Source organism: Brugia malayi (genome assembly GCF_000002995.4).
Source record: "Brugia malayi strain FR3 genome assembly, contig: Bm_v4_Chr2_contig_001, whole genome shotgun sequence".
In the NCBI taxonomy this organism is placed as follows: Eukaryota; Metazoa; Nematoda; class Chromadorea; order Rhabditida; family Onchocercidae; genus Brugia; species Brugia malayi.
Window position 1 is genome coordinate 12,867,042 of NW_025062476.1, and position 17,843 is coordinate 12,884,884.

The 17,843-nt window shown below is 23.7% G+C and overlaps 2 protein-coding genes across 2 annotated transcripts; one reads left to right on the plus strand and one right to left on the minus strand.

The window, feature by feature from the left end:
* Positions 1-2,324: 2,324 nt before the first annotated feature.
* Positions 2,325-2,805, plus strand: Bm146 (Uncharacterized protein; the record flags this gene model as incomplete). The annotated part of the gene is made up of 2 exons (XM_043079393.1): positions 2,325-2,442; positions 2,615-2,805. 2 exons carry the CDS (start codon positions 2,325-2,327, stop codon positions 2,803-2,805), a joined length of 309 nt encoding a protein of 102 aa, XP_042935327.1.
* A 2,644-nt stretch (positions 2,806-5,449) lies between these two features.
* Positions 5,450-17,687, minus strand: Bm8392 (haloacid dehalogenase-like hydrolase family protein; the record flags this gene model as incomplete). The annotated part of the gene is made up of 20 exons (XM_043079394.1): positions 5,450-5,512; positions 6,029-6,247; positions 6,649-6,817; positions 7,078-7,277; positions 7,670-7,833; positions 8,170-8,272; positions 8,629-8,781; positions 9,168-9,268; positions 9,524-9,725; positions 10,007-10,118; positions 10,733-10,866; positions 11,369-11,489; positions 11,923-12,148; positions 12,746-12,940; positions 13,615-13,831; positions 14,274-14,493; positions 15,222-15,334; positions 16,314-16,571; positions 17,090-17,209; positions 17,622-17,687. The coding sequence occupies 20 exons, from the start codon at positions 17,685-17,687 to the stop codon at positions 5,450-5,452; spliced, it is 3,156 nt and encodes a 1,051-aa protein (XP_042935328.1).
* Between the last annotated feature and the right edge of the window lie 156 nt (positions 17,688-17,843).

The window sequence follows — 17,843 nt, forward strand, 5'->3', positions numbered from 1 at the left end:
ATATAAACTCTCCAAACGCTTCATTAATTAGTTATATGCACCATCCTCATTTATTATAAACAAGTGAATCTGAATCAGATTGAACATATTTTTATTTGCCTTTTATTGCCCTAATTTACCAGATGATAATCTTCCGACTTGCTGCTGGGGCTCAATCACAAATTTCAATTTCAATTAAGTACAATGTGTAATGAGTGACTCTAAAGGCCACATCGAACCAGTGATTTCATCTGGAACTTTGAGAAGTGTTTAAACTTTTAAAAAAATAAAGAAAAAATTTCTTCAATGCTTTAAGACATTTGTAACCTCACTTCCGATCTCTCTCACTAATTGCTTGCTGAATTTGAAAACAACACAATGCAAATGTACTTCCCCGCAATTTTGTAAAAATGGACACTCTATTTATTGAAGTCCCTATTTATATCATATTTCTGAAGCAATCAAAATCTCTTAGATAGCGTCCAACATGCATGAAATTTTAAAATAAATTTTTGTTAATATAGCAGCACTACTCCGATTTAATTTATTATACTGATATTCTTTCTGAAATCTGAAACCAATCCAAGTATCATCCCAAAGATCATTTGTTAGTTGTGTAGACGAAGCGTCTCTTTATATTTCATAATTAATAGCAATAAAATTTTAGAAAAATTAAGTAATATTACATGAAGCAAATACAGATGAAAAAGAAAACAATAAAAACAAACCGTTACAATCTTTCAGTGGTCAGTAATATGAACAAAAGTCAGCGTTTATAATTTTGCAGGGAATTAAACCTGGTTAATATTCCTAATTTTGCCTAACAATTATGCATTATTAATGAACTTAATTAATGATATAGACTTAGGATAAAAACTAAGTAGTCAATAAGAACGACATAATTTTTTTTTTTTTGAAGAACAACAAGCATTTCAAACCAAATTTTGAGTTCTTACTTATTGAATCACACTTGCAGGCGGAAATACTTCTGAAAAAAGCAGCATGGTTCAAAATATTCTCTGGTCTGACTATTTCGCAAAAGGTATGACAATTCAACTGAAAAAAAAATTAAATATATATATATATATATATATATATATATACAAAGCTATAGGAATGTTGGATTAAAAGAACTTATTCAAAGCAGGCTTCAATTAATTTAAAATTTGAAATTTAAAAGGAATGGAAATGGAAGAATGTGAGAGCAGTCAGATACATTTATACCTGAAATACATTTAGAATATTATTAAGCTGAACATGCAATATAAATTTAAAAGAAATAACGAAACCAAAAATAATACAACAATTCAATTGATTCCGCTCAATTACTGAAGAATTTTTGATTAATAAATTCCTAGAAAATATCACAAAAGAAAACAATTCAGCGGAGAAAGTGAAAGAATCAATCATCAAAACATCTAATTCTCATTCTACTCAGTTGAATTAACAAATCATAAATGCGATAATTATCACGTCCAACCTCTACTCTCTAAAAAGGACAAATGCGCCCTACTCGTTTGCTTGCTAAAAGCAAAAATGAAAAGATGAAAAAAAAAAAATGAATATAACGAAAGTATATATGTAATTGAATGAAGGCAGTACTTGACTTGCTGTGAAGGAAAATAAATACCCAACTTGTAAGGAAGGGAAGTAATACCCAACTTGTAGGGGAGGGAAGTAATACCCAACTTGTGTCTCAAATAGTAATATTAAGATATGCACGTGCTCCAAATACTCTTTGAGACTATCAGAAATGCTCTAATGCGACCATACGTGCAGTTCTGCTGAATAAAAGGATAAGTGCGCCCCATCATTTTGCTTGTTGAAAAGAATAAATACTATGAAAAGAAGTGATTGCCTGACTTGCAGAGGACAGAGAGAGATCTCGGAGTACTTTTAATCATTTTATTGTTCATCAAGAGAACTGCACCAAGAACTAATATTTGTTTTGCATTTCAATCGGTAATATTAAGCTGTGCGCAGATAACTCCCATTTTCACATTCTCCGCACACTCGGACTACTGTTTGAGTGTCCTTAGGAATGCTTCAATGCGAATAGTACGTGCAGTTTTGCTGAGATGGAAGGATAACTGCGCCCTATACTTATTTTCTAGAAGTAAAATGGCGCAGTATTAGAGAGAAGACTACTTCAAATATTATGAGATAGTCTTCTTACTGTAATTCTGCTAATCGATGTTATTTATTCATTCTAGTCTTATCATTATTAGTACTTGTTTTGTGTTCTACTCATTCATAAAAGGATAAGTGTGCCCTATCATACTTTCTACTCATTCAGTACTATTCGATACATACCGTATGTATCACGACAAATATTACCAAGTTATATGTCGGGAATTTTAACTCCCTGTTATTTTCTCGTCGTGAAAGATTGTAATATTTCCCGTGCTATTGCATTAAATGCTATTATACAACTGTATGGATTTAAAACTTCAATTAAAAAAGGTACTTTACTCATATCTTTTTTTTATGAAAATTAAAATATATATATTTTATGAGAATTGATGACTCATTTCAAGCAATCCAAATTAGTTCATCCTCTTTTTTTCAAATTTGAATAGATAATATATTTCCCTTAAGAGTATTTTTTTTTTTTAATTTAAATACTCAGTTTCAGATTTGAGTACCAATATTATTCGGTTACTAATACAGAAGGATGTGACTGTGACGCTATTAAAAGTTGGTCCTTCCAGATACTTTATCATTAAAATGTTTATTAATGCATACTATGTATTTCATAAAATATTCTTTTACCTTGTGATGAGGCTAACCGATAGCAGATTGAACTATAATCAATGCACCACTTAATTAAAAAGAGAAACATATGACAGTAGTTTCATCGTATAAAAAGTATAAAATTACATTTCGTGGTGCTTTCGTAATTTTTGCTCACAAAAAAAAAAAAAAAAAATCATTTGATTAATTTTAAGCATTTTAACAGTGTAATATCATTGCTTTTCAGTTTAAAATAAAGCTTTTGTATTTCATGTAGTTTTGGTTACTAATCGATTGATTTTTATCAGAAGGAAATGGCAGTCGATATTCGTTTGTATCCCTTTTCATGGAGTCTTCTGGAAAACTTTCTTACAATAGGTTAGATTATTTGAGGTACGATGATTCAACTGAAAAAAAAATTAAATATATATATATATATGCAAAGCTATAGCAATGTTGGATTAAAAGAACTTATTTAAAGCAGGCTTCAATTAATTTAAAACTTGAAATTTAAGAGGAATGGAAATGGAAGAATGTGAGAGCAGTCAGATACATTTATACCTGAAATGCATTTAGAGTATTATTAAGCTGAACATGTAATATAAATTTAAAAGAAATAACGAAACTAATAAGTAATCCAACAATTCAATTAATTCCACTCAATTCCTAAATAATTTTTGATTAATTAATTCCTAGAAAATATCACAAAAGAAAAAAATGAGTAAACAATTCAGCGGAGAAAGTGAAAGAATCCATCAAAACATCTAATTCTCATTCTAAACAATTAGATTAACAAATCATAAATGCGATAATTATCACGTCCAACCCCTACTCTCTAAAAAGGACAAATGCGCCCTACTCGTTTGCTTGCTAAAAGCAAAAATGAAAAGATGAAAAAAGAAAAAGACTAAAGGAAAAATCAGCCACAAAAGAAAGAAAAAATACAAAACTGCACGTATGACCGATCGCATTAGAGCATTTCTGACAGTCTCAAAGAGTGCTTGAAGCATGTGCATATCTTAATATTACTATTTGAGACGCAAATTGGGTATTACTTCCCTCCCCTACAAGTTGGGTATTACTTCCCTCCCCTACAAGTTGGGTATTACTTCCCTCCCCTACAAGTTGGGTATTACTTCCCTCCCCTACAAGTTGGGTATTACTTCCCTTCCTTACAAGTTGAGCATTCATTTTCTTTCACAGCAAGTCAAGTACTGCCTTTATTCAATTATATATATATATATATATTTTCGTTATATTCATTTAGTCCTTGGGCTAGTGTCGGTTTTTTATTTTTTATTGGGTGGAGGAATGAGTAGAGTTAGGGTGAATACAGGATAATCAATTTCCTAATTTACACGTAAGGTACCAGGCATTCGTGACCAATCAATATCCTTATCAGACACACTATCTTGTGAATATTTGGCTTTCTCCGAGATATTTGTAGTTCTGATTTCGGTGGTAGATGAATTTGATTTCCATTATAATTGAGCTGTTCAAAATTCACTATTATGCAACTCGTTTGACGAAGGCTTGTAAAATCATGACAAATTTGTGGCACCATCAAGGACATGTCGTGATAAAGTGAGACCTGAAACTGGTAATGCTAGACGGATCTATTTTATTATCCAATGATCAAATGGAAATGTTGGTCTGATCTGAAGTGTATGAGGTATTTAAGGGAAAAATTTATCACAAAATTTAAGTTTTTAACGAAAGCCATGATGATTTGTGGTAAAAACATAAGTGCTGATTAAATTTTATTATCATATTGGCATATCATGAAGGAAGACCGTGTCCAAATTAATATCGAGCAAAATGTGAAACAAGTTTAGGCCAGTTTTTGTAATGTAGTTAACCACTTTATAAGCTTTTGTTACAATTATAAAAGAATTTCGTTGCCAGGAGCAAGAAGCCCATGATTTTATAAAATTGGGTTGAGACGAGATTAAAATTGGATTGAGCCTGGATCTGGTCTGCACCGTTATTGGTTAGTGAACTGGACTGTACCTGGTTTGTGATGTGGCTTGTAACGGGATGCAATCGAAGTGCAAGTGGTTTGTTATTGTTTCTAACGCTCTAGAGACTCTTTAATGTATAATTTTGAAATTATGTATTCTATACTATAATAGAATTCTGAATGATCGATCCATAGAATTCCATATCTTCTGTTTAGTATAGAATTCTAAATTGTCTCTAGAATTCTGGGCTGTTTTTAGGAGAAATCTGGGCTGTTTTTAGGAGAAATCTGAACTGTTTTTCAACACTGTATCCTGTTAAATATTTCATTCCTTAAAGCTTTGCCGTTCATCAAATTATTCATTGAAAATTCATTCTTTTTTTTTTTTTTTTGCTTTGAAGAATGAGTAAAAAAAGTTTAGAAATTACAATTACAAATTCCAAAATATGTGGACAATATTAAAATAATCTCCAAATGTATCTGTTGCTAATTACAAGGAATCAAAAAAAGTAAAATAAAAATAGTGATGTCATCACATTTCATAAATATTTTATGCTCGAGGTTTAAAATTATTACAATTTGAAATTATTCAAATGCAAAAATTAAAATAGTAGAGAAATACTGTATCAAAGACAAATAACATTTACATATCAAATATGTCGCAACTATTTTTATACAATAATCCATTAAGAAAGGAAGAAAAAAGACTATGCCACGATGGTATAAATGATAAAGTGGCACTATTATTATATAATGGATTTGAATAAATTAAACCATCTACCATTTTAATGCTCGTATAATATTACTGGTTGGATAGCGTCTAATGAGCCATTTCCGAGTCTGAAAATATTTATATTTTTGAAATCTTTGATAATAATACAATTTCGTTCTATCTATATATATATGTGAAAAATAAATGTAGCAATATTAGATAAATTTTGAATATAATTTTACGTTTTTCATTCTTTTTTCTCACCTAGCTTTGTCATGACATCGCTTTCCATTTCTTCTTTTTTTTTTTTTTTTTTTTTTTTCTTTTATCAAAATGAAAAAATTTTTTCCACGGAAGTAGTAGTTTTCCTTAAATAATGTCATATCAAAATAGCGATAATGTTATCTATTGCAACATTACTGAGTATTTGTTTATCAAAGAAATATTTCATTTTCTATTTGTCTATTTGTATTTATTTATTTATCATCAATTTTACATGAAATAAATTTTTGTACATGAAAGAAAAGAAGAAAGATTAAATAATACAAAATTGTTTAAGAAAAAATGATGTATTAGATAATTTGAGAAAAAAAGTTTTTTTTTTTTGAAAATAATGAGGAAAAGAAATAGAACGAAAAAATAACCTCATTGAAAATAATAAGAATAATACCAACAGGTAAACAAAATAGCCAAACAAATGCTGGTGGATGAGTAACACTAAGCCAATGTTGCACACCTGGCATATAAATCATAAAATTGAGAATGCAAATTTCAATAAGTAATGCAAGAACTGCTGCAATATTTTGCGTGCCATGTTTGAAAACGGAGATTCTTCTCGTTGTGCAAAGCCAAAAATGAAACACCTAGAAAGGATGAAAAAAAAAAAAAAAAAAAACTAAAAATGAAATACTTAAAATTATTCAATCATTTGAAAAAAAAAGAGAAATATCTAAATTAATCTAAATAACCTAAACAAATTTATTTATACATATACATATTACTTGCCAAACAAGTCAAGGAAATGAATATCAAGCTAAAAATTTTATTATTAAAATCAAGAAAGAAACATCTAAATTTATTTACTAAACAAATGAACAAAATGAATATTAAACTGAAATTATCCAATAACTTGAAAATTTTTTTTTTTCAATTACTTGAAAATTTATGATTTTTTTTTTTTTTTTGAAAAAAAGAAAAATGGCTTTATCAGAAATTGCTCATTCTAATTTTTTTCTCTTATATAATTTGAAAAATTTTATCAGACCTGCGACATAACTAATGTAATATGCCATGCAGCTTTTGCTTGACCATGAATAAGCATTTGCATTTCAGCTGTATAATGCTTCCCGGTTGTAGTTGACAACATTTCAGCATTTGGTCGCCAATGCTTAATATTTGAATGAAATAAATCACCTAGACTTATTTCATAGAACCTAGAATAGAATGTAATAATTCATTCATTTCTTAAAATATTCAATAAAAATTTGTAACTAATACAGATATTTGAAATTGAATAATAATTACATTTATGAGTGATAAGTGGATTATGATAGATTATATTTTTTGATTTTATTCAAATGAATGGTTCCAGTTTACTTTAATTTACACATTTATTTTTTCTCAACTAAATTGTTCAAAATTAATTCAAAATTAAATTTAAAATATTTTTTTCTTAAATAAAAAAAATACAAACCAAAAAACGAATAAATATGCAATAAAACATCCAACTGATATAATACTACCAACAAAAATATATGAATAAACAAGAAGTGCTTTTGACACAAGTCGAGCAGTTAGTTTTCTTGGTGGTCTACACATGATATCCTTTTCACCAGCTTCATATGTAAGTGCTATTGATGGTGGTATCTCCGTGATTAAATCTATTGAAAGAACCTAAAATGAAAACTTTATTCATGAAATTTCATTAAAAAGTTTTGTAATAAAAAAAAAGTGTTCTTTTTTTAATACTAAATATTCACTGATAATATTTAGTTAATCATTTCTAATATTAGTTAAATTATCACATTAAAATGCTTCTCTGATTACTCCTTCCCATCTCTTTCTTTTCTTTTTATTAGCTAAAGATAAAAATGATCAATTATTGCATACAAATTGCAGATACACAGAAAAATAATATCAATAATTATTGTAATTTAATTTGTTGATTATTTTCAAGTATTTCATACTAAAAGTATTATCCAATTAGAGTTTGATTTATTTTCTTCCAATCATTTTATTATTTAAAAAAAAAAAAAAGAAAGAAACAATGAATTAAAATATTTAACCTGTAAACTACTTAGACCAATTGGAAAACCAATAGCAAATGCTAGCATAACAGCACATAATTCAGGTACCATATGAGCTAATGTATATGCTATTGTTTTCTTCAAATTTGCATATAGCAATCGACCTTCCTTGATGCTTTTAACAATATGTTTAACATCACTTTCTGTATATACCATATCAGCTGCTTCTTTTGCAAATGCACTTCCGAAAATAATATTTTCTTTCTTTGAAAATTAAATTTTCTATCTCAAACAACCATTTCTTACTGATATAGAAAAAATATTTGTTTTCCATTTATTAAGTTAAATTCAATATTTTTTTTTTTTGGTCGATGTATACACAATGATAACAAATACATTATAATATTATTGGTTGATTTAACAATACTTTTTAGAAGATTGATATTTGCATAAATAATAATAAGTTATATTAGCAGATTAATTAGTGAAATTATTTATTAATAAAGGAAATGGAAATTAATTTTATAAATAATATGCACCAACGGCTTCCATAGCTATACCAACATTAGCTTCCTTTAATGCTGGTGCATCTAAGACACCATCACCAGTAACTGCTACAACTTCACCTCGACGACGACATTCCTGAATTAATCACAAATAATCTAATTAATAAAATTTTTATTAATTTGAATTAATTTAAAAAAAATTATTAATTCGAAAGAAATTTATTAATTACGAGAAGTAATTTTTCAATAATATTAAACTTAAATAAATCAATAATAGTTAGTCGATATATTATCATAATATTATTTTGATATGTTTTTTTTTTACATTACTTATATTATATACTATAAATTACTATAAAAATAATATACTATAAATTTATATACTATAATTTTTACATTACTTGTATTATATTTAATTATATTACATAATTGTTACTGTTATTGTTGCTAATTGTTATCACAGTATTAAATTATACTGTATTTTATGAATACCTTAACGATAATTAATTTATGAGAAGGTGTGGCACGAGCAAATACAACAAATTCCTGTTTCAATATATCATCCCATAATTGCTCGCTTAATGTATCAATCATTTCACAATGAATTACTGATAGCAAATTTGATTTCTTTTCCATTTCCGTATTCTAAATTAAGCATAACATTAATTTCTATTTCATATTGCAGCTTAAAATTTTCCTTAAATCTATCACTTAAATATGAGATATAATTTCATTTGATAATATCAAATTATTATCATTCAAATTCAAGCTTAAAATTAAGCTAATTAATTGCATCTTATCAATCTTTACTAATTAAACCGATCTTTACTAATACTAATAAATAAATTTTTTCTAGCAGTTGTAATGTATTTTAGATATTTTTTAAAGAAATGAACCACTTTTTTCTACTCCAGTTATATTAAATTATATTGATATGATACTATGATTATTATATTGTCGCAAAACAATAAAAGAAAACACAAAAATGAAATAAAAAGTTACAATTAAGGAAAAACGATTATGTAACAAACCAATGAAACAATAGATGCACGTGGTACGGCTAAGCCGAAATGTCCGGCAACTGCAGCAGCTGTTGATGGATGATCACCGGTAACCATAAAACATTTTACACCTTAATAATAATAATAAACAATAGCAGTAATATTAACAGCAATTACTAGCAGTAATAACAGTAATAATTACAATAATAATATAGTAAAATCAATAGCAATAATAAATAATAATAATAATAAAAAATCAATAATAAATAATAACAATAATAATAAAACAGAAATTAAATTAATGTAAGATTAATTTAAATTCACATACTACAAATAATTAAAAAAAAAAAAAAAAAAATTAGAAATGATGAAAAATTTTCTCAAACCTGCATTTTTCATTGTTTGCAATGATTCCAGTGCTGTATCTCGTGGTGGATCATACATAGCTACCATACCAAGAAAGCATAAATTTAATCGATTTAAGCCATCCCATGATCCAGAATATTCAATTAAATTTAATTCTTCAAATTCTGCTATTGCAAATGCAATACAACTCTTTCCTTCATTACCGTACTTGGTATAAGCTTCCTGCAAATATTTATTTATCAATAATTTGAGAAAAAAAAAATTTCTGTTTAAATTAATAAAACAAAAAAAAAAATTTCAAAATATTTCCCATTAATAAAATATAATTTATATCGATATTTCAAAATTTAATACATATGTTATAGGCATAGTTTGATATTCAACTAAGTTATTCAAAATTTAGCTAAATCTTGACATTGCTATGCTAAATTTTAAATCAAGAAGAAAAGAAAAAAATTGTTCCCGTAAGTATTAATAAAATATTTGTGATTTTAAAAATTAACCGAGAATTGAGCAATAAAATCATCCGATATTTTAATACAACCATCTTCGGTAGCTAACAATTTACAATGAGCAAATAATTCTTCGGGAGCACCTTTGACAAGAAAATACAATCTATAATTATTTTATAAAAAAATACTGATTTATTGAATATTTAAATTTCAATTCTTTTTTATATTAGCTCGTAGATTATTACAAACAGTTTTTTTTCCGTCTTATTTATAATAATTTATGAAGTTTTAAATAAATTATTCATATTGTAATAATCTTTTTTTTTTTTTTGCGTTATCTGTATTTTCCCTTTTTTTCATCAAATTTATAAAAATTTTATAAAAAAATTTGGATTTATAATCATTTCTACTCCAAACATTTTTATGTTTAAGCATAAATTATACTAATTGCATTTAATTACAAATAATTACATTTGAAACTAATTCAAATTGTAAATTTTCATCAAAAATATACCTAAAAAAATTAATTAATCTACGATTTCTGCAATTGCGTTTTTTTTTTTTTTTTTTTTTTGGATATTTTAGATCAATGACTTTTAGGAGTAATAAACTGATACTAATAGCAAAAGTGCGATAAAATTTGCTTTTGGAATAAGTAAAAAATTTTCTAATATTATTAATGATTTACAACAAATAATTAAATAATCAAAAAGATACAAAAATGAAAAAGATGAAAGAATTAAAATTGAAAGTTTATGAAGCATTAGTTTAACTTACTTTGTATTACCATTATTTGTGGAATCATTTTTAGATCGTTGACGAACGATTACCATTTGAAAGCGTCGCTGTCTATTAAATGGTACTTCAAAAATAATTTCATAATTGCGTCGAATTCTTTCACCATTTGCTAGCTAAAAAAATTTTTTTACAAATTTAAATTTTAATCATATTTTTTTTTAAATAGTATGCAAAAAGAAAAATATACGAAATGTTACAAATGTCTATTTTCTAGAAGAAATGATTACAATTATGCAAAATTTTATCATGAATTTCAATCATTAATATGCATTAAAATTAACAGCTAATAATTAACAATCTTTTTTTCGGTTCGCTATAAAGTTTTCAGATTATGAATCATCGAAATTTCAGAAAATATCGCGAGTTTTGCTAAAATTGATCAAGCAAGATTTATGAGCGAAAAGATTTACTTCTAAATATTGAAAATTAGATTTACTAGTTATTAGTCATTCATTAATTAATTCATACATCTTTTTTACTATTTTTCTTTTCATTCTTAATTAAACTAATTGATTAAAGTGCTAAAGATAAGTTAAAATAATAAAGTAATCAAGATAAGTTAGAATTATATTTTGTTAAATTTTAATCCTACATAAATAATATGATATACCTTACTTCTTCGACGTATTTCAGTAGTGCAACCTCATTTTCACTTCCAGTAATTACTTTATGATGAAAAGCTGATCGTACTGTACGTTCAACTTCAGCATCTGATATTTTTCCACGTGATACCTTTCTAAACAGCAACAAAAAAAGAAAAACATTTACTTATACATTTAACATTACAAAAAAAAAAAAAAAATATTTGTTTAAAAAAAGTATTAGTTAAAAAAAAAGTTGCTAAAATTTAATTAAATTTTAATTCACATTTTTTTTTTTTCATTCCATACTATATGTATTAATATCAAAAAAAAAAAAAAAAAAAAAAAAAAAAAAAAAAAAAAAAAAAAAAAATTTTAAAAAAAAATAAAAAAAAAAAAAAAATTAGTAGGAATAAAAAAGATCAAAATTTAATTAAATTTTAACTTTATTAAGTTTATTTTTAATATTTTTTGTACGTAATGTTTAACTTTAATATTTTTTTTTTTTTTAAAATGTAATAGTATTGAAAAAAACAGAAAAAAAAAAAAATTTGTACGAAAATACGTACGTGAATGGAAGAATCTTACCCATCCAATAGTGATTGTATCGTAATGGTATTACTTGCACGTGAAAGTTTATTAACCATATGCCACGCATAAATACCACGTGAATTTAACGGTTCCAAATGCGCTTTATTGCATATTGACATAACAGTTAGTAATGCTACCAAAGTATCGTTATTACATTCTGATAATGGTACTGATAAATCAGTTACTGATAAATGCTTTCGTTTAGCTTTCAGTTCATCTATACCTAAATAATTTAAAAAATATTATTAAATGCAAAACTTTTTCCCATTTTCTTTTTTTTTTTTTTTGAAAATTTAATAAAAAAATTTTTTTTATAATTTTAATGTAATATTTTCCAAATATTTTTTTGTTCTTTTTTTCCTTTTTCTATGAAAAAAATGTATAAATTATTAAAAAGGAAAAAAAAAATGTTAAATTCAAGCGTAAATTTAAATGGAAATTACAATACAAACAGAAAAAAAAGTTAGAATTTATTTATAAATATTAATGTTTGCAATATAATAAACATAAAACAATCAATAGGATTATTTATTCAATTAATAATCATTGGAGAAATGAAATCAATAAAATTAAAAATTTTATGAAAAAAAAGTATATCAATAAATTAAATGATATATATATATACTTAAATTTTTTTAAATAACAATTAAACTACTATAATAATAAAATAATGCAAAAAGAAAGGAAAAATTATTACGCTTTTAATTAAAACAAAAAAAAAAAATTATAAAGAAAATTAATAAAAGTTTATAAAAAAAAATTTATTTTTTAATAATAATAACAACAACAATTAGTTTAGTAATGAAATAATTTAACAAACCTTTAAAGTAATGTAACTGGTACCATAAATCAGAAACGGTAATATCATTTAAGGTAAAGATACCCGTCTTATCACACATTACCACTGTTGCTGTACCTAATGTTTCCACCACATCTAATCGTTTCATAAATATATTTTGTTTAGCTAAACGTCGTGCAACAATTGCTAATGCTGCACCAAGTGTAATTGGAAGACCTAAATTTAAATAAAAAATCTGCAATTTTTAACAAAATATTTGTCAAATAATTTTCACAAATTAGTACATTTTCCTTTTTTTTTTTTTTGGTTTCATTTTTGGTTAGTATTATTTTAGAAATTAATTTATACATATATACACTAAGTTTAAGTTTGAATTTATGCATATATATATATCCTAAGTTTAAGTTTTTTTTAAAGTTTGAAATTACTTTATACATATATATTTTTAATACATATACACACTAAGTTTAAGTTTGAATTTATGAATATATATATATACTAAGTTTAAGTTTTTTTTTAAATTTGAATTTACTTTATATATATATTTTTAATACATATACACACTAAGTTTAAGTTTGAATTTATGCATATATATATATTAAGTTTAAGTTTGATTTTATTTTATATATATATATATATTTTTAATACATATATACACTAAATTTATGTTTGAATTTATACATATATACACTAAGTTTAAGTCTTTTTTTTTCTAAAAAAAAAAAATTTTAAATAACTAATAAACAATCTAATTTGTTAAATTTATTAATTCATAAAAGATAATAATTTTAAACTTCTTTCTATGTTAACTAACAAAACTGATACAACAAATCTTTTAATTTAATTAAAAATTCAATTTACTACTACAAAAGAGAAAAAAAAGTATAAACCTTGTGGAATATTTGCAATAATAATAACAAGGAAACCATTTACAAATGTATTTATAAGATGTTGAAAATTTGTAAGCAATAAGCCAATAACAAATGTAATCGTAGCCATTGTAATAGCTAATGTTGAAATAAAATTAACGAAACGTTTATGCTCTAATTCTAAACGTGTTGGTTCACCTTTTTGTTTACTTGTTACACGTGCAATTTTACCAATTATCTAAAAATAAAAAATTTAATTACATTTTATTACGCATAAATTAAATTAAATTATATTTTCTCACTTTTTTCTACACTTTCCATTTAAAAAAAAAAAAAAAAAAATGCTTATTTTTTTTACGTTGCATTCATTTTCTATAATCAATAGCAACTTTCTTTTTTTTTTTTTTTTATTAAATTATTTAATTATCTAATAAATTATTAAATTATATAATTTGTACATTTCTTTTTAAAGTGAACATTATTAAATTATAAACTGTTAATGCTTAACTATTTGCAATATGCATTTCAATTAAAAAAACAATTAAATAGTTTTTTTTTTTTTTTTTTTTTATAAATTCATTTATTAAATATATAAATATTATACAATAAACAATTTATCATTTTTTTCAAAAATTTATCGAAATAAATTCAAAGTGTATAATTATTAAAATTAAACGTACCGTTCTATCACCTGTCCTAATAGCTACACCATATCCGGTACCATTGGTGCATAAGCAACCATTAAGTGCAATATTTTGTGCACCTAAAGCTGTTACATTTTTTGGTACCGTAGTATCACAAAAATCAAGTGGTTCCAATTCACCTGTTATCCATGATGTATCCAATTTTAATTCATCCGTATAAATTAATCGTAAATCAGCTGGTACACGAGAGCCAGGACTTAAAAAAATTCAACTGATAATAAATATTTTAATGATAAAACACCACCATATTTAATAAAAAAATTTGATTTTTTTTTCTAATTTGAAAACTTATTTGTCATAAAAAATTTAAAAAGTTAAAAGAATTTCTCAAATTAATTTTATCAGTGTTTGATTTTTAAACCAAATTCATACCTTAGTCTTATTTCATAAATTCATTTAAAAAAAAAAAAAAATGAATTATATGAAATTGTTTAAAAGTTTATTATCAATAGCTCTCATTTCTCTTCATTACTCACTTTTTAGTCTAATTGGGCTAAAGAATTTTCGGCAAATTTTTTTTTTTTATTCCTAATTAATTGGAATTATTCTAGATCCGAAATATTTGAAATAATACACACTACTATCAATCTTATCGTTATCAGTTGTTTATCAGTTATTTATCACCATTTATTATTAGCTGGATTGTATTTATCACTTGGATATTTAATTTGGTTTTTTTTTTTTTTTTTTTTTTTTTTTTTTTTTTTTTGCAGTTATAGTTTTATTTATAGAAATAATTTTTGTTTCATTAAAATTTCAATTTGCTTTTTGTCTATTATAAAAATTAATAATACTAATTAATAAACAATAAAATAAAACTAAATAACATTAATAATAAAATTAATATTTACATGATAATTTCAACTTTTTTTTTTTTAAATTGTCATCTTTTATAATAACTGATTGAATTGATTATTAAATTACCAGAGATAGACGATGTCACCAATGACAACATCAGAAACATTAATACGTATACGTTCAGCAGCTCGAACAACATAACAATATGTTGTCATCATTGATTGAAAGCATTGCATATTCTAAAAATAAAAATTTTTTTTTTTTTTTTCCAATATTTCAATTTTTTGTTTTTTTCAAAAAAAAAAAAAAAAAAATAGAATCTATGTGAAAAAAGAATTAATTAATTTTTTTGAAATAATACTACTAAAAGATTGGGTAAATGTGGTAAATGCAAATTTAAGTTTTATTAAAAAATAGAAAATAAGCAAAAAATAATTTTGTTATATGTATTAACTGAAGATTTAGCAAATTTCATTTATAATTTAAATTCAAATTTATAAAAATTACTTATAGCAAATAATTTTCATCTTTTATTCAAATCTTTAAGTGATCACATTTAAAATATTATCATAAAATTATCTCAAAAGAAAATTTTCTTTTATTTAAGAGAAAAAATTTTTTTTTCTCCATAAATTTTTAAAATTTTCCTATGATAATCGAATACTACTAATAATAATAATATGGTTTTGCTAGTTTGTTTATTTTTGATAAATTTTGTGATTATATTTTGAAGTTTATCTGATGTACTCAGAAATAAGTGATTTCAATTTTTGATAATCATTTAAAAAAAAAAAAAAAGCATATTCGATTAATATTATAAATATTTTATAGTTCAACATAACACTAGTTTTTTTTTTTAATCTTTTAAATTCATATTACTTACTTAAATTTATTTAAATTCATATCTCAATCATTTCTATTCAATTCAAATAACTATCTCATATTTATATTATTCCACTAAAAAATCAATGTGTTTTGCAGTTTTCTCTTTTTTTTTTTTAAAATTTTTAAATATAAAATTATACACCTACACTTGAAGTGTCAGAATTTTAGTATTTCACTGAAATTTATTACAATAAATAATAATAATTATAATTATAATAAAAATATAGGATAATTATTTCTAATAATAATCAATGTTCACAAGCTGGTTAAGGAATTTAATTCAAAAAATACTGATAAATGATATGAATGATATTATTATCAATTGAAATTTACCTTTTTTGCATGTTGTTCTTGCCAATAACTAACACCACAGAGGATAAAAAATATAACAATTAGAGCAATTCCAAGATAAATTTCAATAAATCGTGTTGTATCCAATGCATAAATGATAAAACAGGTAAGTGCAGCAGTTAATAACATTAATCGAAATGTATGAGAAAATTGCTTCAACAATAATTTTGTTGTTGTTCGACCAGTAACAGCGAATACAACATTACGTCCATCCGTTACCAAACGGCTAGCAGCTTCATCCTTACAAATTTTTACTTCAATTTTTTTTTTTTTTTTTTAATAACAATAATAATAATATCAATAATAATAATAATAGTAATGTCGTATATATAATAATAATAGCAGTAGTAGTAATAATAGTATTGTCGTAACGACATTACCAGTAGTAATAATAATAATAACGATGATAATAACGATAATATTAAAAAAATATATTATAATAGTAATAACTAATAATAATGAAAAATTTTCATCATAATATTACTAATAATCATAGTAGTAATAAAAAGAATAAGAACAAATAAAAATCATAAATAATAATAAATAAATAAATAATTATTAATTTTAAGTAGTTAAAATAAAATAAGCACAAAAAAAAAAAAAAAAAAACTATAAAATTTGTTAACAAATGGGCGAAAAAGGATGTAATGGAAATTTTTTAATGATCAAAAAAAAAGAAAAAATTATTAATATTAATGATAATAATAATATTTTAATTAATGTTAAATGATATAAATAAAATAGCATATTGTTTATACCTTATTTAAACCTTTACTGCATTCTGGATGTTCTAAGTTTATTCGTGATAATGGATGAAGATCACTAAGTTGTTCCATTGTTAATGTATGCTCGAAAAAGTTACATTCTAATTCGAGTTCCTAAAATAATGCTAATATAATTAATTGAATAAACGAAACATAAAAGAAAACTTCAAAAATTACTCACAAATAATAAACATTAAAAATTTTTTTTAAAAAAAAAGATAAAAAAAGATAAAATGTTTAAAATAAATTTAAAAAAAAAAAAAAAAAAATGCATCATTTTCATGATAAAATCTATATTTGTTAGTATTTACAAATATTTATAGTATTTATTATAGTATTTATAAATATTTAATCAATACATAAATAATAATTTAGGAAATAATTAAAATTAAACTGTTTTATGGTAACAAAAAAGACGAATAATTAATGCTTACCTTTTTTTTTTTTCAATACATTATTTCAATAATATTTCTCATCCTACTCAATTATTTCATTAATTAATTATAATTATAATAATTTGAAATACCTTAAGCAAATGATTATGTACAATCGTTGATACATCAATCATATTTGCATGTTTGCCTTTTGTCATTTTAATATTTGCGTCGTCAAATATTGATCAAATTAATCAAACAAAAAAAAAAAAAAAGAAAGAAAAATATCTGAAAATGATTTTAAAATATCAAAAAATAAAAAAAAAGCAATTGAATATATATTATATAATAAATTATTGTGTCGTTTTTTTTTT